Source organism: Anser brachyrhynchus (assembly GCF_964034855.1).
Source record: "Anser brachyrhynchus genome assembly, chromosome: 8".
In the NCBI taxonomy this organism is placed as follows: domain Eukaryota; kingdom Metazoa; phylum Chordata; class Aves; order Anseriformes; family Anatidae; genus Anser; species Anser brachyrhynchus.
This window is the reverse complement of record NC_137702.1, coordinates 29,627,277-29,653,896: the sequence shown is the minus strand read 5'-3', so window position 1 is coordinate 29,653,896 and position 26,620 is coordinate 29,627,277. Positions and strand designations below refer to the sequence as shown.

The window sequence follows — 26,620 nt, the reverse complement described above, 5'->3', positions numbered from 1 at the left end:
GAAAAGTGAATACAATAGTACAGAACCATTCTGGCGTTGTCCTCATCTTGGCATGTCAGTGTACTAGAAATATTAATTTAGTAATCTTAAAAGCCTCTGAAAAGTGATGTTTTATAAATGTTTTAATATTTCCATTGAAACTTACACATATCAAAAGTCAATATACATTAACATGGTGCTGATTATAAACAAATATACAAATTTTGCACTGCAAAACAAACCACTAAAATATACAACCCTCTGGCTGCAGTTAAATATTCAGGTATGAACTATCTTTAAAAACAAGTATGTAGACTGGCTTTGAAAAAAAAAAGTATATTTTAGATGTTACAAGTACTTGCATGCCAGTTCCTTATTGGGACACCAAATTAAAAATTGCAGCAAATGAAGTTGTAACATGATTCTAGCATTTGAGCACAGGTAATAGAATATGCTGAATAGACTCAATCTAAATTTGAATGTTAGAATATCCTCAGTTTCTATGCAGTACTATAGTTGTAAAATACAATTAGTAAATACAAGATAGCTTTCAGATGTTGTGCTAATTTCAATAATTCAGATAAATTGCTTTATAGCATTTTATGTGTGGTGGCCTGGGGGATATAGTACTGACAGAAAACAGACATTAGGGCAACCCCAAATGACATTTTTAAACCACAGTTTTATACCTTCAGTGAAATCATCTTAGTATTAGTTATATTATTTGTAAACCTGTATGCAATTCAAATAAGCTGGTTCCCAAATTGATCAAGTTTTCAAAAATAAACCTGTAAGGGAAAAACCAGTCATGCTAACTTACAAGCTTGACCATTAGTGAAGTTAACAGCATAACCCAGAAAGTGCTGGAAATTATGTGCAACACCCTTTCTCTCAAAGAAAGAAAGTATTCATATGGAAAAAATGTTCCATATCGGGGAATACCAGAGAATACACATCATCTGTTACAGAGCCACACCTGTCAATTCCTATAACAAAGATGTCACTGCACTTATGTGCATTTTCCAGAAGACAAAGTCTTCTAATACAATACCAGGAGAAAATTCAGCTCTTAATTCAGTGACTTACCTACAGTGGCATTACCATTAAGGCTGAGGCCCCTTAAAGCTTTATCTTTTCTGAATTGGCTTAACTATCCTGAGAAGTCATCCATATAAGTCAAGATATCTTTCTCAAAGAAAACAGGTCCAGAAATCAACTTATCAGTTCATACTGATACTTTACAAATACGTTAATACAGGACATCTCCAAATTCCCCAAACAGTTAAGAGAAAATTCTTAAGTGTCCTGTCTGCTATCCAGGAAAATAAGCTGAGGCTGTTGTTACTGCAGCTGTTGGCGATGGTTGGACTTTTGTTGATAAGTAGGGTTTCAAGTACTCTGTAGAATAGCAGAAACAAGATAGTGTTCATAGAATCATAACTACTATTACCCTTTAAGTACATTTCAAATAAGGTCTTGTTTAACTTTCCATACACACATACCTGAGTTTAGTGTATTTTGACTAAGCCCTCGTAAAGGAATGCTGTCATCTTTTTTCTTGAAATACTTTGATTCCAGCCCCAAATTATCACCACTAGAAATAAAAAGGCTAATTAAGATTTAAAACAATTAACATTGACTGTGGATAGAAACACGGGGGGGGGGGGGGGGGGGGGCTTGAAGTGGAACTACTAAGTTCCTATGAACTTTATCATTCAAATATAAACAATGCCTGACTCAGTCAAATAAGAACAATCTACAACTCGTTTTCTGACTGATCTATCACCTGGTAGCCACGGATATGTCACCAGAAGGGACATACCTCCTTGGTACTTCCTCCTGAAAGCAAGGATCTTCATTTGTTATCTGCAAACCAAGCTTACTGAGCAGTAAGTCTGCCACAACTTAAATTCATTAACATGTCAGTGGAGAAAATCAGATCACAGATCAAGCTTGGTATTGGAAATGTTTTGCTCAGTTGCAGATACTCACAGAAGATAAATGGCTTTATAAAAAAAGAAACATGCAATAGATAATACTTACTTCTCCTTATTTGCTGGATGACTAGTTGTAGCAGTCACTGTCTGAACATCTGAATGTTGATCCATTTTTGAAAGCTGTGTGTTAAATTGAATCTGCAGAAAAAAGGAGTTGCAGGTTAGGTAAAGATGCTCCAGATATTCCAGATATGATGGTCCACCCGCAAGTATTCAGAGAGTGGGCTTCTCAGGGATTAACATTTCTATGCTTCGAATAGCTGTTAAGTAGAGCAAAGCATGCTAGTAGTATATTATCTTTGTTAAGCAGTACACTAGGTTATACTGCAAATATTTATGCATTTTGAGAAACATTCAAAACAAAGTTTTGATATTTTATGTTGTTATATCTTTAGCCAAACAAACGTCAAAATGCCTACCTTTGGTACTGGACATTGCGGATTGGTATTTTTGTTACGTGCTTGTTCTGGAAACTTCTGGAAGGCATACAGGGGAGAAAAGGGATGATTGATTCCTAGGCTAGGAAAGGATGGTCGGTCAAGCTGTAAGAGAAAGAACACATCTGTAAGAAAAGAAGAATACATCTGTAAAGGAGAAACCAACTCTTCAAATACATTTGCTGTAGAGATTTGAAATTTCAAGCTTAACAAGTAAACACAATTGCAAAGTTAACATTTCTATCATGTAATTCTTTCTAATAGGAAGAAAAAAAAACTTTTCCAACATTCACATTCCTAAGGAAAACCTGTAGCCTTTTAAAATTTGAAAGACATGAGCACTGTTCTAGCTTATACTAAAATAAAATCATAGTAAGTTACATACTGTGTAATTGATTAATATGTTAAATGCGTAAGTCAGGCATCTTCACATGAATTTGCCCTTCTACTGAGTAAGAAACTCACTTATCAGCTGCAAGGCGAAAATAGAAGTCTGTACGCATGGAGACTAAAAAAAGAGTAGGAACCACTAAGCTACAATTCTTAGTGATAGCCTGATAGGGCTTTTTACCGTGCATTTTCACATTTCTAAATTTCACTAATACGCATATCCAAATAGGAATAAACTTTATGTTTTGATTCATACAAAGATCATTAGAACATAAGTTAACTAGTTAACTTCACAACGCAAAAATGGGGAGTGGGGAGGTGTTTGTTTTCATCCCACACTTAATTTTTTCAAAAACAGTTTTAATATTGTTTCATGTATTTTAATAAGTTAGAGCTTAGAAAATACCCCCAAGGCCAGGGCATCAACTAGCACCAAATTGGGTATTATGTCCTAACAACAACAACAGTTTATTACTATTTATATTTGTATCTTACCATGCCATGAGGTGAAATTGCAGTCCTAGCACCACCATGCGTGCCAGTAGGAGTATCCATCTTCTTTGCCATCTGAACTTCATTCAGCTGTTTGTTTAACCATGTGATTACTGAAGAGGAATGAAAAAAAAGGTCAAGCTCACCTCCTACCTAAAACAAGCTGTTTAAAACACCAATTAACTCTTCCTCAAACAAAAGTGACAGTTTGGTGGGCTTTCCCCCAACCCACTTCCTCAAGCTCAAGTATCACTGTAAGCCCAGGTCTCACAAAAAGGTTTTTTGCTTAAGCTTCCCCCCCACACACCCCTATGGGACACTGTTCCTTCCTCTGCACCCTAAGCTAGAGCTAGCCCCACGCACACGCGCACACACATTCACACACTACCCCCCGAGCATCCACAAGCACCAACTGCAAAGGAAGTCATCTCTATTGTGCAGCTCTAGGTTACTGCACACCCAGACAGAAGCTTATTTTTGCTATAATGACAATAATTGCAGCTCTTAAAAAAAAAGCAAACAGACAAAGCAATAAAGCTGCCTCCCATTCATTTTCAGTAGCAGCTCAATCACTGTAATTTTAAAGAGGGAGAAATTAAATGGTATAAACGTACCGTTTTCATTGGTTTTCAGTAACTGCTTACTTTCTTCCAGTTTCTGTATTGTAGCTTCAAGTTGTTCTTGTAACTTGCAAACCTGCAATGTTCCCATACTAATTATGGCTCCATCAGGAACTAGTACCGATTCAAAACTCAAGAAATATGATCATATATATACGAAGTAATGGATATATACATAAGAAGTGAAGGATCAGGAAAATTCTAAAATTAGAGAAGTTCAAACGAAATATTATACAAAAGCGGTATGACAATACTTTTAAAGTCAGTCCTGCTTCTAGCCAGGGTTTGGACCAGACTGCAGCCAGAGACCTTTCTGACCTTAATTCTTCATAATTAAATAATGCAAGGGCCCTAAGTAAGAGAAGGGAACAAGTTCACTCTCTTGCTGTTTTTGCCTCTACCTCCAGCTTTCGCAGGAAGATACCCTGTAAAGTATGTCTATTCATTTGTTGCACTGCTTTGAACTTGTAACAGTATTTTCCTTCATGTGGATGTACATCTCTTGCAAATCAGTTTAACATGAAAATATGAAAACATTCATCACACACATCCATGTATTAACTAACTAAAAGTAAGTCTATTATGTTGAATAGAATTATTGCTGTAAGTATTTTAAGTTTTAAAAAACCCACGATACACACAAGAAAACATACTACATACAATAATGTTTACAGGACAGAGGTTAATCTATCACAATACCTCCTGCTCCTTCATTCGAAGAGATTGTCCAGTCTCCTGCAATTCTCTCTGCTCTTTTTGAAGTCTCTCTTCTTTTTCTGCTAATAGTTTTTCTTGTTGAATCGTTACTGTATTTTTCAATTTTAATTTACTCATTAAGGTTTTCAAATCTCCTTGTAACTTCTTGATAATTTCATTAGCCTATTAAAAAAAAAAATGTGTATTTTCAAAATAAGAAACACCTAAAAGACAGACAGACATAAAGCTAATGGTATGTTCAAACAAACCTTAAGAAGTTCAGATGACAGTGACCTAATTGTTGTCTCAAGTTTTTCAATATGACTTTGTTTTTTTTCTGTACTCTCTTCCAGTATCACCTTTAAAAGAATTTTGAATATTTTTTAACAATAAAGATATGGAATAGACATCATAATTTTACATAGAACCTCATTAATTTTTATAACCAGTCCTTAAAAAAAATAGAAAAAATCAGTCCTTGCTTTTCAGTCAAATTACACAAGGTTCTCTCAATTCATCCACCTTTACAAAAATTACCACTAACTTCACCCAACTGCCACAAAATATTAAAACAGTGGCTACTTTCATCAAAATGAACCCAGTTTACTTTTGATGCCGTAATTCAGGACCTTTATCTACATTTGAAAGCTTACTTGCTGCACTCATAAAATCTGGTCATCTAGTAACCTAAAGACGCTACAATTAACAAGGTTTACAGAGGTTTAGAGAGAATGATTTTGAAACTTGAAGGAACCTTTTGTTCTTGTGTTGCATCTAATACTTCTTTGGTTCTAACAACTAGTTGATCTTTATCTTTGATCTCTTGTTCCAGGACAGCAACCCGAGTCTGTAATTGATTAATGAGTTTCTCTTTTTCATGACATTCAGCATCAAGAGTAGTGTTCTCCCGCCGCAGTGACAGCACCTCCTGCTTTGCTCTTTGACATTCCTAGAATGTTGGGAAGGAATTTTATTATTTTAATCAAAAAAAAAAAAAACAAAACACTATAATGCTAATTTAAAAAGATATATTGAAATTATAGCATGTAAAATGTGGAATGAAGAAGAGTCAAACTTAATATGCTGTATTTTCTCTTACAAGCATAGGCAGGCAACTTTAATGCTCTAAAAATTATAAGTTTGGTTATGGGAATTAATTAGCCATACATCATCTACTCCAGAAAGCTTTGCTTTCAGTTCTCTGACTGTGGAGTCTCCTTTGTATCTCCTTTCTGTTAGATCCTTATTGATAACCTCAAGTTCTGAGAGTCTGTTCTGCAACTGTTGAATACTTTTCTGATGCAAGCTTTCCAATTCCTTTTTCTGTTGTTCGTGCTGTTGTTGGTACTGAGCTTGTGCCTACAAAGAGAAGAAAAGCAAATAGTTATCCAAAGAATCTTAAGATGAAGCCAAGAATATTGTTAATTCTTTCCTGCTGTCATACCTGGAGAGTTCTTTCCTTTTCATTTGTCAACTCCTGCGTGTGTTTGTTTGTCAGAGCTGCAGTGTACGATGTCCATTCATTTTTCAGTTTGTCTAGTTCTCGGCTCTTCTCTGACAAGCTCTGTTGAAGTTTGACAAACCACACAACAAGGTTTTAAAAACCGCAGCATTTAATTTGATACTGAATGATTCTTTATTGTTTCTTTGTGAAAGTGCATCTCAGTACAAGACACCAAAATATCCAGTCACTCTAAGAACAGGAAAGTTGTTGAGAAGCTCAATAGCAGCTTTCTGACCTGATGTGAATAAAACAATCTTCATTTCAAATTGTATTTTCTTCTAACTTAGAGTGAAAAAACACAGTCTCCTGATGTTCCCTATCATTATCTCTTCTGGAAGTTTTAAACACAAAGTGCTCTAGTGGGAGGGGCCGGGGGAGAGTTCTTAAGCAGCATCTTTTCATCTTTTTGGTTTGTAATTCTGCATTCCAATTTACCAGATATAATCTATTAGGCTCCAATTGTATGAAAAATGCAAAGACGAGTGTTCTACTCCAAAAAAAACTCCACAACAGATTTAAGGAAATTTTTCTGTTCCACGATGGTCAAAAAAGCCACCTTGATAGTTCTAGAATTTGACCCATTGCTACCGTTCTCCTACAGCGCAAATGCAAAGTCACTACTGGGCTGACTATAAAAATCAAAAAGTAGAGTAATATAACCTCCAATACTTCTGATTTATTTGTCATGGTTTGACAGTTTCTGCAAATATAAAGGTTTCTAACCATACGCAGAATATTTACAGAATATTTGTCTACTTTTATTCTTTTCTCTCACTTCCACATCAATTATTTTGGCTAGGTAGCCACTATACATACATTCTCCACAGACTGGGGGAAAAAAAAAGTACTAAAACAGAAAAAAAAAAAAAAGAAGTAGAACAAGAAAAAATGAATTTGTTAGCATAACCTTATACTGGAAGTCCACTATTTACAAGTTGTATTCACATATAGCATTGATCACCTAACCTAGGCAGTAAACAACTTGGAACAGGAGAGTTAAAAATGTACGTTACCTGCTGAGTGTAGGTCAGTTGTCTGGTAAGATCCTCTTCAGTTTTTTTAAGCTTTTCTTCCAAAACCATTTTGTCTTCCTATGTACAAATTGATATCAAGACAAACCCTTAGCTCCTAAATTGCTAGTATTTAGGTTCCATTTTACCATCATTATATCCTTTCTAAGCAGCCACATAAACATTGTATTTGTGGAAACATCACCTTATTAAATAAAATCCATATTGAGTAAGATTATCTATACATTAAAAAAATAAATGCATTAGCTCACAAGGTAAAAATCCTGCATTAAACTTATTAAGTCTCTTTAAGGAAAGAGAATTATAAAGACTTGCGTACAAAGGAGCTGCATTAGTAACAAATGAACTAAATATTGTAAATTTGTTTTGTTAAAATGACTTCTTAGGCAGCGCTAAACATGACAGCACGACAGAAGATAGGCAAATCGCAGGCTACGAAAAGAGACAACAGTCAAACTATGAAATCATTAATTTCGCATTAGATAAAATTTAACACGCTACCAACTGCACCAACGTTACAATTCTCACTTGCTATAACCACTAGCCCTCTTAAGCCCCTAGAACCTTAGAATTACACACACACACACATGTGGTTTCCTAAACCCAACTGCAGAAAAAAAGACAGAAAGCTTACTGTATGTTATTTTTGCAGTTGTTCTGGCAATCAGAACAAGGCTATGAAGCATGAAACACCAAAGTATTCAACAGCTGCATAGTGCATGCACTGCATATAGAAATACCTGATTTTCTGTCAGTTCGAATTATAACACTTGGTTTAGTGGATATGTAAGATTTTCATTGCTAGAGTGAAACCAACAATTTAGTTTTATAACATGTACCAAAATAACTGCATGCAATGACACACATGAACTAAAATAATAATAAAAAAACTACACCATTTGGTGCATGCTTTTGAAGTATTAAGACTGAAAAAAAAAAAAGTTTAAGTACACATAGCATCAAGACCTAGTTGCAACTCAGTCATTGTTTTACCTTAAGGCATTTCAAGCAGTTGGCTAAAAATTTCTTTATTTCTGCATCATTTCCCGGTAGGAATTTTAGAGAGAGATGGGTAAGATGCTTAAAAGGGTTGGTCTCCACTATATTTAAAGAGACAGGAGTGTGATCTAGATCAGATGTTGAAGAAACTAACTGCAGCAAAAACCTAGGGAAAAACAAAACAAAACAACAACAACAAAAAACACAATTCTATTTTCAAATAAAATATATTTTTATACATGCAATAAAAGGCTGACCAGTTTTTCATTTGAAAAAATAACTATGCCATTCAATTCTAATGTTGTAGTTGATACGACAAAAATTAAATATAATTTGGAATGCTTGCACTTTATAACAAGAAATGTACAAAACTTATCAGTTTAGTTATCTGTAAAATTTTCAGAAGCCCATCTTAAACTTAGGTGTCCAAAATCAAGTAAGGGCTTGGTAACCTAATTCCAAAAGAAAACAGACTCCTCAATCCTATAGCCTAGTTAAATTCGAAGTCCATGGTACATACTTCAGGAAACAACCCTAACTACTGGGGAGTGAGGTACTCTGAACAGGGCTTTCTCAGTATGCTCGCACACAAAAGCCACGTATGAAAATGCCACTACGGGAAAGAGTAAACCTCAGGTCACCCACCTCACATATTAGTATCTGAGCACTGAAACGAAAGCAAGAGAAAATCCTTATCAGAATGCCTTATTACTGTGGCTTCTCTTGTGAAAAATAACAATTTACACTTCAGTCCATTAAACTTGTATTAGCTCTCTAGTATTAAACTGTTCCACCCCCCTGAAAAAAACACACACACACACAAAAACAATGAAAAACAACACAAAAACATACAACCACCCAAATCACACACACATTGGTGCTGCATCCTTGCACACCTGCTAACTTGTTGAAACTTGCCAGCTTCAGTTCTGATAAGGGAGCCTATTATTAGGCAGCAATGTCACTGCTGAGACCTCTTAAGATTTAGGCTGTGTAGGCAACATCCACTAATTGATACTGAGATGTGTCCAAGGAAAGGTTAAACAATCCTTGTTCTACTGACTTAGTCTGTTGGACAAATATTTTAAAACCTCAAAGCAGATACACAGAGTAATATGGTACTCACTTATCACCTACCTCGGGATATCTTTGTTCTGTTCATGAATGCATTGTTGAAGCAGATCTATAAATTTTTGTGGAAAGGCAGAGAAGTCTACCAAGAGACCTTGCTGGGATTTCAAGCTACATAAGCAGATTGGGAAAAAAATATTAACATTATATAGAAATGTAATTTATTTTCTAAAAAGTATTTTGTTTACATGAATAGAAAGAACCAATTCTGATCACATCATTAACGTTCGCTAGTATGTTATTTTCAACTCTGAACACAGAAGAAATGTGATCATATCTTGGATAATAATCACCAGAGAATATTTTTAACTTCCAGAAATCTTGCAAGGCTGCTGCGCTAAGAAAAAAAAAAAAAAAAAAAGCTTTTGTGGCAGAACAAGCATATTCCTTCAAGTATAAGTCCTTCTTAAGCACAGCACAGTAAGGATAGGGGCACAGGGAAGTATAAAGGGACAATGCTTTGCAGATGAGGGAAGACTCAACCATTACAATGACTTTACCTGCCTACTTGCTCATTTAATTGTGCACCTTCACCACAGATGTGGTAAACTCGAAGACAGAAACAGACTTGTAAACATGTATGCAGAAGCCATACTTTGTATAATGAAATATTTCTGCACATCTGCTTTAAAAATTCTATTTTACTTTTGAAGTACGTTGATTACACAGGTGTATATGTATGATATATGATAATATCTTTTTTGAAGAAGAAAAGAATGAACTGTTTGTGCCTGGGGCTCAAATTTGATGATCAAATTCTGAGCAAGCGAAGTAAACTGAGATGCAACAGTGCAATTAGAATGGAAAAAAAAACAACTACAAGACAAAGCCTCAGGTTTGGAAACTATGTATGCAAATATACTTTCCTCTTGGAGCTAGCTCTCAAAATAGTTCACAAACTCACAATAATCTATAAGAAGCAGTTATGATAAAAAAAGAGACACAGGGAGTATAATAAATTGTGGTACTGTAACACAGGGAACTTAATGTCAGGATTCTGTCACTCATCTGCATAACCTCGAGCCAATAACCTTCCTAGACATAGCAGTTTCACAGATGGGTGAAAGAGAACACTACTGCCAAAAATCTGCAAGTGAGATATGCTAGAACCAAAATTCTAAGATAAACCTTTATAAGCTAAAAAACTTATTATTACCATGAGGAATGTTCACAAATATTACAACTTCACTCACCTTTGAAAATCTTCCTCAGATATGACAACATTATAAAGGAAAAAAGGATCAGCATCGTTAGTCAATCGGACAGCTAAATCCTGAAAAGAAAGGTATTTACATGATTTTAAAATACTGTAAAACACACTGTAGGATTGTTTAAATGTTGTAAAACAATATTGCAAACAGTTTATTTAATATTTTGACTTTTTAACCAAATTAAAATAAGAATTGTGGCAACTAATTTAGAAAGGAGGAAACATTCACATTTAACACAATTTAAATTTTAAATACTACAGAGGGGAAGAAAAAAACCAACGGGAAAATTATTTCTCACAAAAATAGAAGTAGAAAACATTCAAATTTCAGCAGCAAATTTTTCAAAATTCCACATCTCTTCATTGTTTTACCTAAAGAAAATTATTTGCCTGCTGAAGGAAGAATATCCCCCATCATTAAGGAGTGTGTAGATCCCACCTATGAGCGAGCAGTCCGCTGTAGTGGGTCACAAACACGCCATTCCCACATCTGCAGGTTTTTCAGGACCTACTGCTCCAAGCAATTTGAGAAAACACCTTCTGAACAGTCTATATATTTGAATACAGAGCTTAGCAAAGGAAACATATAATTGATACTGCTAAAATCTAGTAAACTGATAAGGAAAATTGTAGTTTTATGCTACTTAGGTTTTAAAAAATAAACTCTCATTTGTTCACTGGAAGCCTCCACAGTGTTTTGGAAAAATTGCTTTCTCTGTAAATGGTATTCTTTCATTACAAGGCTGGGACTATTAAAAACACCTGGTACATTAGACCCACACACATGCTGTCTAATGGAGAGGCTCAAACCCATGTGAAGAGCAGAAGAAAAGCAAGTAGAAAACTGACCGTCTCTTCCAGCCTAACTGAGGTGTTATCACAGCACACGTACACATACAAAACTGAAGTAAGTTGCAGTAATTCAGGTACCACTAAGAATAACAAAATTCTTAGCTAGAGCTGTAAAAACAAACCTTGGGATTTACACATAAAGCTAGCTGTTAAAAACTACTGACACTACAATACTACTAGGGTAGGCTGTCAGGTAGGATAAGAACACCTGCTTTGTTCCATGTACCACAAACTGATCCGAGTACAGGAAGTTATCTCTTTGAAATGATCACTCAGTGATGTACACAACTGGATTTCAACAATCCTGCTTATAAAGGCTAAAACTTAGTACACAGTTCTTAACTGAACACTGCTTCTTCACATAACATTATCATCACCACAGTTAAGAGAATTAAATATATATATATATATATATATATATATATATATGTTGTGCTCCTTTACACACTCATCTGTCTTCATTAATTCTACCACCAACTGATGACCAACCATAACATCATGGTAGGTGGAAAAAAGTTTAAATAAATTAGATATACAACAAAATAGGTTCTATAACCCCTAATATAAATCTTATTGCTACTTTCCTAAGGATTTTTTTTTTTACTGCAAATTAGTACGTTACTTCTTTCCTATCCCTACTGGATGAATTCCAAACATTCAAGGACAGCAACACACACACACTGATAAAAACCAAAATGTTGCATCCACGCAGTTGTCATTTTCAGTAGTTTAGGTGAGGACTTTGCAAGGGCAATAGCATTTTTAAACAAGAACTAACTATGTTTAAAATGAGACTGCTCTTAAGCTAACTCAAGCTCCTCCAAGGGTCTACAAATTCTTCCCATTTTTAAGTTTATGAATTTCCATGAACAGCAGAACTAAAAAGGGTGAGCTAAAAAGGCTATGGCGAGAATCATACCGAACCAACTGAGTTACTCAAAAATAAAATAAGATCAAGTGACAAACATACCAAAATCTTATTTTGCTTTTCCTTTGCCTATTTGTCCTGTTAGGCAACGAAACACTGATAAAACAATGAATGACACAAACGTAACTAATCCACAAACCTTTCTGTGAACAGGATTAGAAATTGACAGTAGCTCAATATTCACTCGAACATCTAATCTCCTGTGTATAAAAAGATGCAACATTAACAAATCAAGAAAATATTCTTCAAATAACATGTGTTTGTAACAACCTTACAGGAATCAGATGACAGCAAAAAAAATTTAGGCAGAAACATCAAGAAACCTCGCATTGATGACTACTACTAAGATAACTGAAATTGTGGGGCTTTCAGCTATCATTACAGCTCCTCAGTCACCTCAGTTTTTTGTTTTATGCTTATGATCCACCAAACTCTAAATAACAAGGCAGAAGTTTTTAAGTTTTGTCTGAAACCAGAACCTCTGGAAAAGTCTGCTGAGATGTATTAACGACTGCTGAAGATTATAACAATCATTTAAGCACTGCTACCTTAGTTTTCATATACTTCTTGTCGAGGGACCTGAGAGGTTACTCACATTAAAACACCCCCATGGAAACCAACCGTTCTGTGCAAACTAACACAGGCAAAATGGAGTTGCCCAAATCCTTGCGCACATAGACTAACGCAGACACAACCGATATTACTGAAGCTTGCTACCGTTTAAATACCCGCTTCACGCAAAACATCCGTAGGCTGTCCCGAGCTGCCGAGCGCGGCCGCCGCCGCCCCCTGAGGGAAGCCTGAGGGGCGCGGCGCGGCGGCCCCCGCCCGATCGCACGGGAAGGGGCCGAAGCGGCTAAGCCCTCGGCAGAAACCCCTCAGCACAGCCGAGCCGGGCCGAGCGAAGCTGGGGCAGTAACGAAAGAGCTAAAGGGACCCCGGAGGCCGCGCAAAGGATAGCTGCGGAGCGCGGCGCCGCCAGGCAGAAGCGGGCCCGCCGGTCCCGCAGCAACCGCGGCTCCCCAGGAGACGCATGCAAACAGCGGCCGGCCTCAGCCCCACGGCACCAAGGCACAAACTCCAGCCCCACGCAGCCTGCAGGGAAGCCACGTCCCCCCCGTCCCCTCTGTAACCGTTTTCCCTCTGTTACCAATGCCCCTCTGCGCCTTCTCCCCGGTAGGAGCCGCTCCGGCCCCTTAACGCGGGGATCCCTACCGCAGCCCCAAAGCCGCACCGCCACACGCCCGACAGCCGCTCAGATACAGCGCAGGAAGCAAAGAGCATAAAGAAAAACGCGTCGCTCGGGAGCCTTTCTCTTGAACGAGACAACAAAGCTTCCCTACAGCTGAAGACGAGACCACGTTAGAGCCCGCCGCGCCGTCACTCACCTCTCCTGGCAGCCCGGGCCCCTCACTTGCACGCACAGCGGCCGGTTGAACAGCCCCTCAGCCGCCATTTTGCGCTTTGACTTTGCCGCTCGGCGCCCGCGGAGGAGGAGCCTCAAGATGGCGCCCAGGCAGCGAGCGCAGGGGGCGCTGGGAGCGAGATGGCGGCGCCGCAGCCGGAGCCGGGTCGGTGCGCGTACTTCGTGGCGAGGAAGAAGCGCTTCTGCAGGATGGTCCCGGCTCTCGGGAAGCGCTTTTGCGGGGAGCACGGGCACCAGGAGGTACCGGGAAGGGCGGGCCCTGGCGGCTGCGGTGTCCTGGGGGGGGGGTCGGGGCGCAGAGGCAGCCGCCGCTGCCCGCCTGGGATCCCCGCGGCACCATGGCGAGCCCGGAGCCGCCGCCTCCGTCCGTGGTGGTCCCGCTGCATGGACAGGGCCGTCCTTTGAACCTTGGCGTCCTACGGCCATCAGCTCAGCGGTAACACTGCCATTTAGTTAAATGTTTAGGGGTTTAGGAAGTATTTTATTATTAAACATTCAATTCTTGACCCGCTTCCTCCACTCTAGTTAACCTAGCTACCTCAGAATAGGTGTCTTAAAACACTCAAGCGTTGCTCAACAGCTTTTCTAAAATGGGAACACCAAATGCATGCTGAAACGTTGTTTAAACCTGTTCTTTATAACTAGAAAGAAAACAACAGAAAAAGAATTCCATGTCCTCTTGATCCAAAACAGTAAGTATATGTAAATACTTTTTTTTTTTTTCAATCAGAGTTCTCATTATAAATGGTGTTACTTACTTTTCTATTTGGATTGTAGCACTGTATATGAAGACCAGCTACAAAAACATTTGAAAAAATGCAATTCAAGAGAGAAGCCAAAACCAGTAAGTACAGTGTAAAATTCAGCATTACTTCATCTCACCTTTAAGGCCCTAAACATTACAGCTTTGCACAGAATTTATTGTGCTGACAATAGCTGTGAAGAAGAAAACTGCAGTCTTAGCAAGCACTACCATAAGCACAGTGTGGAAACTGAATACTTGTTCAGCTGAAATGGAATTCACGTTCCATGCTCCTTGTCTATTATATCTCACTGTAGTTCAGTATAACTTTTCAGTTCTCTTAGTTACGAAGGAAAATGCTAAATGGAATTTTCTCAGATGTTTTCTAAGAACAAGCTTTCACAATGCCACAAAATCATTTATTTTAGAGGCTTAATGAGAGATTGTCTAGAAAAGCACAACTGGCAGAGAGCTGTAGATGTTTTCTTACTCTGGCAGTCTGCTAACTTAAGTATCTGCCAGCTTCACTCAATTTAGCAGTGAATTACAGAAAGCAAAGCTGGCAGTTGCAGTCAGTGCCGAAGGAAGGAATCAGATGTGTCTCAACAGCTGTTCCAAGAAAACAAAGACGGCTTCTTTAGCCTCTACGTTTCTGTCTTATCAGTGCTGCACATAAGAAATACTAAAGTTGTCACTGTTACCAGTCTAGTAAGCATTAACAGCGTAATTCTTATAAATACATTCAATCTTGTCAAAATATGCCAGAACAGTAACTTATGCTGGGTATTCAGGATCAGACTTTAGGAAAGTCATGGTAATAAACAGTATCAGATTGCTTTTCTCTTGCTTTTTGAAGGTCTACTTTGTTCAAGATATTAACGCAGGTTTAAAAGATGTAGCAGAAATACCAGAAAAACAAGTGAGTACATTTACTTGTTCCAAAGCTTGTTCCCTACGTAACATGCTGCAATTTATGATATGACTAAAGAACTAGCAAAAATAAAAAGGTCTTTTTTTTTTCCCTTAAAAAGGTAACACTCTCTTTCCTATCCAAAGAAGAGCTAGAGAATTTAATTATCAAGTTGAAAAAAGCAAGTAATGGTGAGTTCACTTAACACTATAAGGCATTTTGAATTGAATTATTTCCTTGTTATGTTTGTCATTAAATATTTATGAAAAGGTGAGATGTATTTGACACTAAAACACATCTGAAGTAATTATCATTAAGGTGTAGACAATCCTCTAATAACTAAATTTTAATTAGCAAAATTGATTGAGAGAATGATAAAACATTGAATTTTGTTGCTGTTCATATAGCTAATTTTCCTTCCTTTTGTGCTTTCTTTTTGTTGTTTTCCACTCAAATATCACTACAGATAACTATTTTTCTGTTACGAAGCTGTGATGATAGACTTAGGCTCTTAACAGACTATTTTGTTAATGCCACAAATTGAACTCATGTTTCAATATTTTAACGTGTTACAAAAACGAACTCTTGACACCTGTACTGAAAAGTTTTGCATTTGTATGCAGGTCTGGAACTTGACCTTAAGGAACAAATACTGTCTCACAAGGCTTTACATGAAGCCTTAAATGACCCAAAGAATGGGGAATCTGCTTTTAAACATTTGAAACAACAGGTATGGTCACTGCTTTACTAATAGCTGTAGATGTCTTCAAAAATGTGAAATTCTCCAGGTGTAAATTCCAATGACTGCACGTGCGTAGTGCTAGTCACTTCATATAGAGGAAATCTGATACGCTTTATATAGTTCTATGCTTTTCAAATACTAGCATATCTATATTAAACCTAAAAATAGCTGCTTTGTTAAGTGTTAGTAACAAAAGTTTATTAGGATCCTAAAATGAAGTACAGTGTGAGGTTCTCGTGAGTTTTCATTTATACTTATTTTCTATTGACTTAAAAATAAATTTGAGCTACAAAAGGTAAACTACTGTAGTACTAAGTGTAAAAGGAATTTCTTACTTTTTCAATAAAAGCTGACTTTCCAGTTGTGTAGAAACATAAAAAGAATTAGTCTGAGTTTATTTTCTGCCTTTTTAGTGTATACTGAATATATATAGGAATTTTAAGCAAGATGGATTGCATACTGTAGCAAAGTAGGAACTTTGAGGAAGGAAAAAAAAAGTGAGAAACATCTGTTTTCCATACTTTCTTCCTGTGCTCTGCTTTTCTTTCCTATGTATTAAAAATGCATAACGACACAGATACAGAGAGGGCTCTGTGGGTACTGATGCTTCATAGCAGTCTAGCGTAGCACCCATATTTTGGATGGCTACTTTGAGAATCAGCAAAGAACACTATCTTAATGTGTACCTGATCCCAGAAGTACATTCCAAAGGCTTCTGGGTGGAGTTCTGTGGGTCAGGTGATGCTGATTAGCCAGAGTTTTTAACTCTCTTCCTCTGTACACACAAGATCCCTTCCCTAATATGTCATGGAAGGGAGGCCTTGAAAAAGTTTTCTGCAGTTTGATGAAATAATAATTTTCTGTCAGGCATTGCCATACACATGTGTATATTTGCTTGGTTCATAAATAATCTTACTATGTTTGTAGGCTTCCATTTTAGGTAACATGGAAAAATTACATTTGCTTGGTCCAGGAAGATGTTTTATTGAGTTTGGAGCTGGGCGAGGAAAGCTGTCTCATTGGGTTGACGTTGCCTTACAGGATGTTGAAGATACTCAATTTTTGCTTGTGGAAAGGGCAACTACAAGATTCAAGGTAAAAGAGGATATTGTCACATTAGCAGCGTATAACTTTTAAGCTGTTGTTATTGAAGTTGTTAGCGTTTGCTTTTTATCTTCAAAATAACATAAAACCTAAAGAAGAGAAGGCTCCAGAGGGGGACCTCGTTGCAGCTTTTCAGTTGTTAAAGTGGACATAAAAAAGATGGAGAGTGACTCCTTGCTCAGTCACACGACAGGACAAGGGGTAATGGTTTTAAACTAAAAGAGGGGCAATGTAGATTAGAAGTCAGGAGGAAATTCTTCACTCAGGATGGTGAGGCACTGGAGCAGGTTGCCCAGAGAGGTAGTGGATGCCCCATCCCTGCAGGTGTTCAAGACCAGGTTAGATGAGGCCCTGAGCAACCTGATCTAGTGGGTGACATCCCTGCCTATGGCAGGGGGTTGGAACTAGATGATCTTTGAGATCCCTTCCAACACAAGCCATTCTATGAAATGTTAAAAGTTTTGGAAGTGTTCCTGTGTTCTGTACTTTGTCAACAGTGTATTTATTAGAAAAAAATCTTGGTGTTTTATGTTGGAAAGGTGCAGACGTTGACTTAAAAGCAAAAAGTTTGGCACTAGTAGCTGCAGCAAAACTGTAATTATTAGTGGCTGGCCCTATTTAATGATTCTGTTTTATTTACACAGGTGGATGGAAAACATAAGAAGAGAGATTCTATATTTGAAAGGCTCCAAGTTGATATTCAGCACTTATGTTTAAGTAAGTAGGTTCCTTCTTGACTTAATTTTAAGCCTTTATTTCAGAATTAAAGGTTTTAATTCTGGATATTGAGTCAATTTGTTTGTAGTACATTTAAATGTATCTTGTTTTGAAGATTCTTACTGGTTACCTAGACATGTTAATGGTACGTGTGTATATATATATATAAATCACTATCTTAAAATTATCAAACAGACTTAAAATTTCTGCTTTTTATACATTTATGGGACAGTGTTGTGGATGAAAAACAACAAAAACACTTGGAAGACTTTTAGAAGTTGCAAGTTTATACATCTTTGGGTGTACAGAAGGAAGCAAGTTATGTATATCATTTATATGCAAATACATACTGTAGGTTATGTATTAACTGTCTTTAGGAGATGCATTAATGTTGTGCTTACACTTAATAGTATGGAAAGGCTGGAATGGTTAAGTGTAATTAGTCTAGTATAAATACAAAATCGTTTATTTCTAATACTGCATTTTAATAAAAGTCACAGTATTTATATTACTGTTTAACTGAAGCTTTTCTCTGGGCCACAGATAATTCCAGAGTACTCTGGTAATCATTTCACTGATATATTGTTTGTGCTGCTGCTCAGAAACAAAACTATGTTGCTTTATAACAGCATTAAAATACATTGTTTGTACAAAGCTGAGTTGTTCAAGAATAATAGTATGCTTCTCAACCACAACATCTGCTTCCCTTCATCTTAGAAAAAAAATCCATTTAGTAACCGTATATGCAGACCACTGTATTTCTAGTATTGTCAAACAGTTATTTGCTCTTGTGTTAAGTGTGCTGAAGTTGTATTAACCAAAAAAAAATACTGCCCCCTACAGTAATATGGGTTGTGTTTTTTTGTTCTTTCCAGATAAGGTACCTAGTTTAGAGAAGAAAAGACTACCCGTGGTAGGAATTGGGAAACATTTGTGTGGGGCTGCCACAGGTATGAATTACATATTTGTTAACTGCAGGAATTTAGGATATTATGTCTTACATTCTGAAGGGAATGATCTTCCAAACAGTTTTTATGCTTTTTCTTTCCATCTAGCTCGCTATTGATGAATGCTATTCTAAATATCTGTTGACTGCAGTGGAATTGAAAATAGATAATAGTAGACCCAAGTTGTACTTCAGTTTATGACAGAGTAGAACAAATAATAGTGGGGGGGGGTCCTGTCCTTGTCAACTGTTGAAACTTATTTTTTTACAGTCATCTCTATCCTAAAATATTTTTCTTTCTAACATTGTATTGGCTCTAAGTACATATCCCAAACAAATAAGAACTTTTTTTCTGTCCTCATAATTTTCAACATATACACTTTTCCTAATATTACATGCCTACTAACTTGAGAAAGACATTTCAACTCTGATGCTTGTATATGTACTGTTAAAGACGACACAGGTAAACATTTAAGAAGTATACATATTATTAAAAAGTATACAAACATTAAGAAGCATATATTTTACTGTATCCTAGGTATTAAACTTTTAGAGCAAATAGTGACATGTTTTACAAGGAAGAGGTCCTCCTTCAATATACCACTCAATTAACCAAAATATGTCGACTTGGGTAGAAGAAAACTCAAGAGAATAAGCCCTTAGGAGCTCTAGAGGTCTCATAATATTAATTTAGCACTTTAGGTTTTGTTTTCAAACTATGCTTCTAATTTTTCAATATTCTCAAAGTTGTTGTTTGGCTTGTGATGCATACTTTTATTCTTTTGGGGATATATAAATAAACGCAGGGTGGTCACTGATATTTTTAGTATATCTGTTTTTTTCCAGATCTCGCTTTGAGATGTTTGGTAGAAAGCTATGCAACTTGCTGTGAAGGAGAAAATGAAGAGCCTGCAGCAAAACGTCCTAAGAATGATAAGACGGAAGTGGCTGCTAAGAGTTCAGCTGATTCAGCTGATAATGAAAGGAACAAAGACAACTTCAAGCCTGTAGCTGGAATTGTTATCGCACTATGTTGCCATCACAAATGTGACTGGACACACTATGTAGGCAGAGAGTTCTTCAAATCAGTAGGACTTGGACCAGTAGAATTTCATTATTTTCAGAGAATGAGTAGCTGGGCCACTTGTGGCATGCGAGAAACCATAACCTCTACTAGTGAAGATCACACTAACAACACAGAAGAACATGACCAACCATACAGCAAAACAGAGAGTGGTTTTGACACTCTGCAAGGGTATGTGATTTTTTTTTTTTAAATATAGACTCCAGCAGAAAAGCAAGATTACATATGGTAGAACATGAAATTGCTTTGGGTCCTCAGCAGGACTTGTTTTACAGGAATACTTTAATTATTCAAAAACATTCTACTTCAAAAATTCAGTTTTCACAGACTTTTCACAGTTTTAAAATATTTAAATGAGATGCTTGTCTGAGTTGAAGTGAATTTATAGTGACCTCAGTAGTTTTTCTAAGCTTAACTGCTAATGTTAATTAAAATTATTCTCCTAACACATGCTGTTTTTTCTGTTCGTGAAACTAGGCTACCAGTTGAAGAGCGAAAGGAGATTGGTGCCCTCTGTAAACTGCTGATTGATCATGGACGGATCAGATATTTACAACAACGAGGATACAGGGCTACACTACACCATTACACAGAGTCTGCTATATCCTTGGAGAACGTCCTGTTGACAGCTGTCCCAGAGCCAACTACATGACAGGATAGACATTTGGAATTGGTAGAAGACAAACTAAAATCTATCTAAATCAGTTAAAAAGCAGATATAGTGCTTACAAAAAAAAACTGTTTTAGTCTTTCCTCTACTCAGGAAATGGTTTTACAGTTCCCAGTTTCACTTGGAATTACAAATACACAAACCAGTTCTCATTACTGGAAAAAAAATCCCTAAGAATACTTGAAACTGGTTGTAGGCCTCATTGTTAGGAAGAAGTATATTCAGTATTCTCTTCCACTCAGTTACATTCTTTAATCATTAGCAGTTATGATAGAAGAAGGACCAGAAGTGCAACTCTCCAAATTTCCTGAAAGACAATAGGTTAAAATGAGAAATGAACGTAGTTTGTTTTCAGTTTGAAGTTCAGGATAGCTTTATATTTTAAGTAGGCCAAAGTACTTGTTTCATCAGCTCATGCTGATAATGGAATTCGTTAAGGAATAAAATTCATTTTTAAACTGTCTTGATGTATTTTTGATAATTTGAATATTCATTTAGGAAATACCGCTTTTAAAAAAGCTGTCTTAGGGTTCTAAAGAGCATTTCAGGTTTTTCTTAAGCCCTCATGAAGAATACATCTTCAATGAATTTAAGTTCTTTGCAACTAACCGCTGCCACCTGCACATCCCTTCAAAAGTGTTTTTTTGGTCTTTTACTGTGACCTTCAAGCACACAGAAATAGAATCTGTTGCTTTAGATATTACTACCCATGGGCATCTTTTTTGTTGGTTTCTTTTTCTGTCATAGAAATTTAGAAGTAGCATGGAACTTTGTTTACATGTATGTCAGGGAGAAGCAGTAGAGAGTGGTTAAGAGAAAAAAAGTCAGATGTTGGTACTTCATTGCTAAAAAGTGCTGCATGCTGGGAACATAAGCATCTCTCCCTTACATACTTATATGCTAGTCCCCACCTGGACAACATCCAAAAAGAGTGAAAGTTGAGCTTTGTACGACAGAGTGCCAGAAGCCCCATACTAGTTAACTCTGATTAAATTGCAACTACAACAGACAGTCATCAATTTCCACTTCTCTAGGCTGTAGAAAACTCAAGTACGTGCATTCCAATGTTCCATGAACCATGTTCCATGGTTCCAGTACGTTCCTGCTAGAATATATGCTTTACCTGGGAAGACCTACTGTTTCAGCTTGTTAGAAGTGTCCCTGCCTTCAGTAAAAGTGTTTTTAGACTGGAAAATTTTATTCGAGTTTCTTCATGGGTCATTCATATATGTACCCTAGTTTTCTTTCATCTAGTTTATCCATCCCTCTATTCTTATCCTTCCTCACTCTATTCCAGAGGGATTGGAATTTGAAAAGAAACCATACCTGTTTTCTTCAGTGACTCCTGAATATACAAGTGCATGAATTCAATGCCGTACATTTCCTGTTGCTCCTCCTCTTCTGTATTCTCACATGGAGGGAGTGTGATCTCTAACTGCAGTGGATTGTCTCTGAAGTTGACAAATCTGACAGTTCATTGGAAAACATTATGTTTGCACTAGGTTTTGTCCAGAGAAAAAAGCTTTTGAAACTGAATTAAGATTCATCAGACAACATCTTGAACAAATGAAAAGTAATTTTAAGGGTATTTTTCCAGATGCTATCTTACAACAAGTTAATTGAAACCACCAATATTAGTAGAATTATGTAAACTAAATGAAGACGACTTCTTACATTAACTAACTGTAGCTGATTGTGATGGGAGAAAATGTTGCAGTCTTCTGAGCTTCTCCCAGTTGTCAGCCTCATCTACTTTTCACAAACAGATGAGTGGAGAACAAGGGTGCAAATGCTGGTGTTCTCCTAAGTTTGCAAGGCAAGAGCCAGTCCAGTCTTCCTCTGTTCTCAGTTCACCCCTTTCAGCTGTTCCACGTGTACCTGTGCCTGACCGTATTTCTGTTACCTTAGGGGCTTTTTGCTACAGCATGCTCAGGATATTTTAGCTGTTGTAGGAAATGGGCCAAATAAGAACCATAAGCCAGACATTTCTCTACTTGAGGAAAATGACACCTCTGAGCCTGTCCCTCCACGCTCAACCTACTACATTCTACAACAGCTACCATTACACAGGGAAAACAGATTGTAGACAGATAAAGCCTACATCTCCCCCTTCACAAACTGAAGATTATATTGGGCAGGTGAGCTTGTATATGTGTGTTTAAACAGATGCTGCTTCCTCCTAAATGGTCTGAAAACAGAAGAATTGCCTTACTGGATTAGGGATTATTTAGACTAATATTCTTTCTGTAAAATAACTAAATGAAAATACAAATAACAGGAAGGTTTGTCATAGTATACAAAATAATCTAATTGTACCAATTAACAACTTATGTTCTTTCATTTTATTTTTTTTTTCTAATCTAGTACAGAAGAGTTTCATCCATATCCTTATAGCTAATACTTTTTCTCCAATTCTGAGTGTTTGGCTTTTCAGGACCAACATTGTACTTTTTGTCTTTTTCACATTCATCACCTATCTTTCCTCCTGGCTCTTGGATTTAGGGAGCGCTATATAAGGCCAATTAGAAGTGAGCATCTGGGCCTTTCAGAAATGAGAAAATGTATTGCAGTCTCCATTCACCTTTGGGACTGTATCTATCATAGCTTATGTTCTTTAAATGATACACAACTTAAGGAAAGCCTTAAAACTTACCTGCTAGCATTTTTATTTATATTTATGCAGCTTTTTCTTACCTCAGATTTGTCATGTGCTTCATACAAGCAGGAATATCCTTAAGTTTGTTGTTGCTAAGAACAAGAGTACTAAGATTTTTCATATTACCAATGGTTTCTGGCAAAGAGTTTATTTCATTCCTTTGGAGCCATAAGGTATGGAGATTTTCCATTCTGTCAAAGTAGGTATTTGCATAATCAGTCAAGATTTAGAAAATTAACCATTAATACAATGGTTAATGGTACAATGGTAATTGAATCAATGGTAATTGATTCATCTTAAGAATCATGAATGAATTATTCATTCAGTCAGTCACATGAAGGACTCATAAAGAATACTAAAATCTCAAAAAATTCATTGGCAAGAAACATTTAACTTGATAACTGATAGCAAATTTATAACTTGTTTATTGAATTGATTATTCCAATTTATCAAAAATGCATTAGGGCTGATAAATCTTAAGTTTGCTTTGAGGTTAATATTAAAATAATCTTTTGACAAATTAAACCATTAGAATTTCAGTGCAGCAGAATTCAGACTAAGATGTTATCTTTGAATTGTACTTACCTGTCAATTGCATCAGGAAGCTCCTGGAGTTTATTTCCCCCCATATCTAACCACTCTAGATTTGGCATGTTGAGAAGGGCTGAAGGGAGGGTAGTAAACTGATTCATGCACAAATCTATGTGTGAAAGCTTCTTTAATTCACTTAACTGAAAAGGAAGAGAGATTTAATGCTAGCATACATGTTCCATTACAGCAGTGATGTAATCATGACTAAGAAAAAAGAATTTAAAATACATTAAAACATATTTCAGAGTTTGTAAACAAATAATGGTTTTTGAGTTGCATTAGCTGATATGCCTTAACAACTACAGTACTCTGGACAAAAACAGATTGGCTCCTGCAACTACTCAGGTATACATATATGTATATCCTTCTCATGTGACTTCAGTTTGACTAGTCCTGTGAGAATACTGGTCATGTGTGTTTCTGTGGAGTATTTATGAAGTCAGAATATCAAAATAAATCTGAAAACACAGAGTGCAACTTCTAATGAGAATAGGTTTTGAATAAATTCAAAATACACATTACCAAAAAAAAAAAAAATAGAACAATAGAACAGTATCTCAAAACCTGAGGAGGGAGATCACAGATATTCCTGTTGACAGCCAGTTCCAATCTTTCCAGGCTGATGCAATTACTTATTTCCTTAGGAACAGACTTTATTCTATTGTAACTGAGAAGCAGCTCTTGGAGGCTAGTCAGCTGGCCTGCAGAGAGCACAAGTGAGAAAGAATGAACGTCAACATTTTATCAGATTTGAAAGACAACATTAACTGTTTTTTGTTATCCTAATATTTTTATAAGCACTTTGTGTTCTGACTAGAAAAAAAATCATTCAAATTCAAGAACTTCAGGACACTAGTACAGAACTCTAGTTGAATACTTCAAAAAAGCCCGAAAACTTACAAACAAGGGCAACTCATGCTGTGAGCTCAGAACTTATAGCATGTTTTTCAGTATCACTTTTCTCTCATGTCGTAAGCACAGCAGTTATTAAAGCTCTTCTCCCCCCCCCCCCCCCCAACAGAGAGCTTTCATAAAGATACGTCTTTTTTATCTCGCCTTTTTTTTTTTGTAGGGACTCAATGGCTTTAAGATCTCTGTCTCACTGCCAAATTTAAATCATGTTTTCTATCTACCCAGTTAGAATGCTAGTGAGGCAAAATGCACAAAAACGGCATGTTTGAACAAAATTAATTTTCTTAGAAAAACGGTTTAAAATAAAAGGAAGCACAGCTCACCAATTTCTTTAGGTATACTTTCTATCGAATTCCGGGATAGATCCAGAACAACAAGATTGTGAAATCTTCCAATGAACTGAGGAATTTTCTGCAAGCTAGTTCTGTGAAGCTGCCATTCCTGGAGATGGAGTAGTTTCAATAAACATGAAGGTAATGTCTAAGACAAGAAATAGAGACCAGAAGAAATTTGGCTTAATACACAATAATACAGGATTAGGTAGAAGGTGGTGGTTAGTTATTTGAAATATTAACACTTCGTATTATCATTATAATAAATAAGTCTTCCTTGTTCTTGAGCTATACTGTAGGATCCAGAAAAATAGTTCCAAAAATGTGTGTCATTCTAATTGTTGTTTTAACCTGCCCACTGTTTGCTCCCAGGATTTAGATATCTGCACTACTGTCACTACTTGAAAAGCTTCAGGCTTTATAACTGAAGACGAAACTGCTCTAAATTGCTTTTTGCACTTCAGTGGTGATCTAAACTACATTTCTTGTTCTGTAAAGAGAAGCAGTGAGCAGCTGAGAGCACAAGAGCAGAGGGATAGAAAAACTGCAGTGCTTGTATGTTATTTGTTCTTAAAGAACAGAGCTTCCTTACACTAACCTATGGACCCCCAGAGTATTTCTGGGTGGGGCTGTTACTCTCACTGGCCCAGCATGGTCTGATTCACTTCATATAGACCAGCATCTGCATTTCTGTGTTGGTGAAGCTAACAGCTCTGCAGCTTAAGGTGGTTAGATTCCATTCAGTTGTTGATTCTACAGTTAGCACTTCTCCACATACACTAGAAACAATAAACTATTCTGGGAATCTAACTTACTCATTTTCTCTTTTAGAAAAAGTAACAGTAAGAAATCTTATGCATCTAAACACAGGGTTTTTTTTTCCTTGATATATTTCAGTAGTTTTGGTACATTAACAAAATGAGAATTTACCTAATTAAACTCATAATTTGCAATGTAAATCTCTTCTAATGGAGGAAAGCCTTTTGGGCTGTATTTTTGCAGAGCAATGCTTAATACTCAGGACTAAAAAAGTCAGCTTACAGTCTCACAACAGTGCACCTCAATTCACTGTTAGCAAAGCACCGCATGAGCGCTTCATAGAATAAAAATAGTACAGCTGTAAGTGTAAAGATGTAAATAGTAGTTTTCTAATGCATCAGTCATTCAGCCCAGGCAATGTTAATACCTATTAACACTACCTTCCATTCTTCTTCTTCTATCCTTAAAATTGCTCTTCCATCTTCATTAATTATTTTTTCTTTGAGCTTTGCTAAAGCTGCTCTTTCCTCCCAGACAAGCAGTAGCCTACAACAGAAAGAAACTCTTTCAGTATTTCTCTATACTGGCAATAATTACTACCCATTGTATTTTCTGGAACAACAAAGAAACAGTAACTATTTTTGGGTGACAAACAATATTTATTACCTCTGGATGCTAGTTATACTATCAATTAAGGGAAGACAAGAACATGAAGTAATGTTTGTCTGGGGTAATTTATAGGAATTTTATTCATTTGCAGCTC

The 26,620-nt window shown here is 36.7% G+C and overlaps 3 protein-coding genes across 16 annotated transcripts in view; 1 reads left to right on the top strand and 2 right to left on the bottom strand.

The window, feature by feature from the left end:
• Positions 1-107: 107 nt before the first annotated feature.
• On the bottom strand, positions 108-13,736 carry SASS6 (SAS-6 centriolar assembly protein). 4 transcript variants are annotated; one of them, XM_080602466.1, is made up of 17 exons: positions 13,655-13,736; positions 12,406-12,466; positions 10,470-10,549; positions 9,283-9,387; positions 8,140-8,311; positions 7,129-7,206; positions 6,056-6,175; positions 5,779-5,970; positions 5,366-5,560; positions 4,881-4,970; positions 4,615-4,794; positions 3,910-3,991; positions 3,299-3,408; positions 2,396-2,518; positions 2,023-2,114; positions 1,482-1,573; positions 108-1,377 (listed from the first exon to the last, which is right to left on the bottom strand). In XM_080602466.1, exons 1-17 carry the CDS (start codon positions 13,720-13,722, stop codon positions 1,292-1,294), a joined length of 1,926 nt encoding a protein of 641 aa, XP_080458592.1. In that variant the 5' UTR covers positions 13,723-13,736; the 3' UTR covers positions 108-1,291. The 4 variants fall into 4 exon arrangements, 3 of the variants coding, with proteins under 3 accessions (XP_080458592.1, XP_080458590.1, XP_080458591.1); XM_080602464.1 differs by lacking the exon at positions 13,655-13,736 and adding an exon at positions 13,417-13,640; XM_080602465.1 differs by lacking the exon at positions 13,655-13,736 and adding an exon at positions 12,862-13,369.
• A 75-nt stretch (positions 13,737-13,811) lies between these two features.
• TRMT13 (tRNA methyltransferase 13 homolog) lies at positions 13,812-21,068 on the top strand. Of its 3 annotated transcripts, none has more exons than XM_080602497.1 (11): positions 13,812-13,932; positions 14,338-14,384; positions 14,470-14,536; positions 15,291-15,353; positions 15,466-15,535; positions 15,968-16,074; positions 17,128-17,181; positions 17,835-17,907; positions 18,783-18,857; positions 19,700-20,108; positions 20,415-21,068. In XM_080602497.1, exons 1-11 carry the CDS (start codon positions 13,813-13,815, stop codon positions 20,587-20,589), a joined length of 1,260 nt encoding a protein of 419 aa, XP_080458623.1. In that variant the 5' UTR covers position 13,812; the 3' UTR covers positions 20,590-21,068. The 3 variants fall into 3 exon arrangements, with proteins under 3 accessions (XP_080458623.1, XP_080458622.1, XP_080458624.1); XM_080602496.1 differs by having other exon boundaries at positions 17,014-17,181; XM_080602498.1 differs by lacking the exon at positions 13,812-13,932 and adding an exon at positions 13,991-14,128 and having other exon boundaries at positions 17,014-17,181.
• Positions 20,091-26,620, bottom strand: part of LRRC39 (leucine rich repeat containing 39) — an 11,504-nt gene continuing 4,974 nt past the window's right edge. For all 9 annotated transcript variants that reach the window (XM_080602504.1, XM_080602502.1, XM_080602503.1 and 6 more), the window contains 7 exons: positions 26,298-26,403; positions 25,090-25,246; positions 24,419-24,555; positions 23,849-23,994; positions 23,302-23,454; positions 21,934-22,073; positions 20,091-20,914 (listed from right to left, as the gene is read on the bottom strand). In XM_080602504.1, coding sequence (XP_080458630.1) covers positions 20,859-20,914; positions 21,934-22,073; positions 23,302-23,454; positions 23,849-23,994; positions 24,419-24,555; positions 25,090-25,246; positions 26,298-26,403 — 895 coding nt within the window. In that variant the 3' untranslated portion in view covers positions 20,091-20,858. The remainder of the gene's footprint in view (positions 20,915-21,933; positions 22,074-23,301; positions 23,455-23,848; positions 23,995-24,418; positions 24,556-25,089; positions 25,247-26,297; positions 26,404-26,620) is intronic.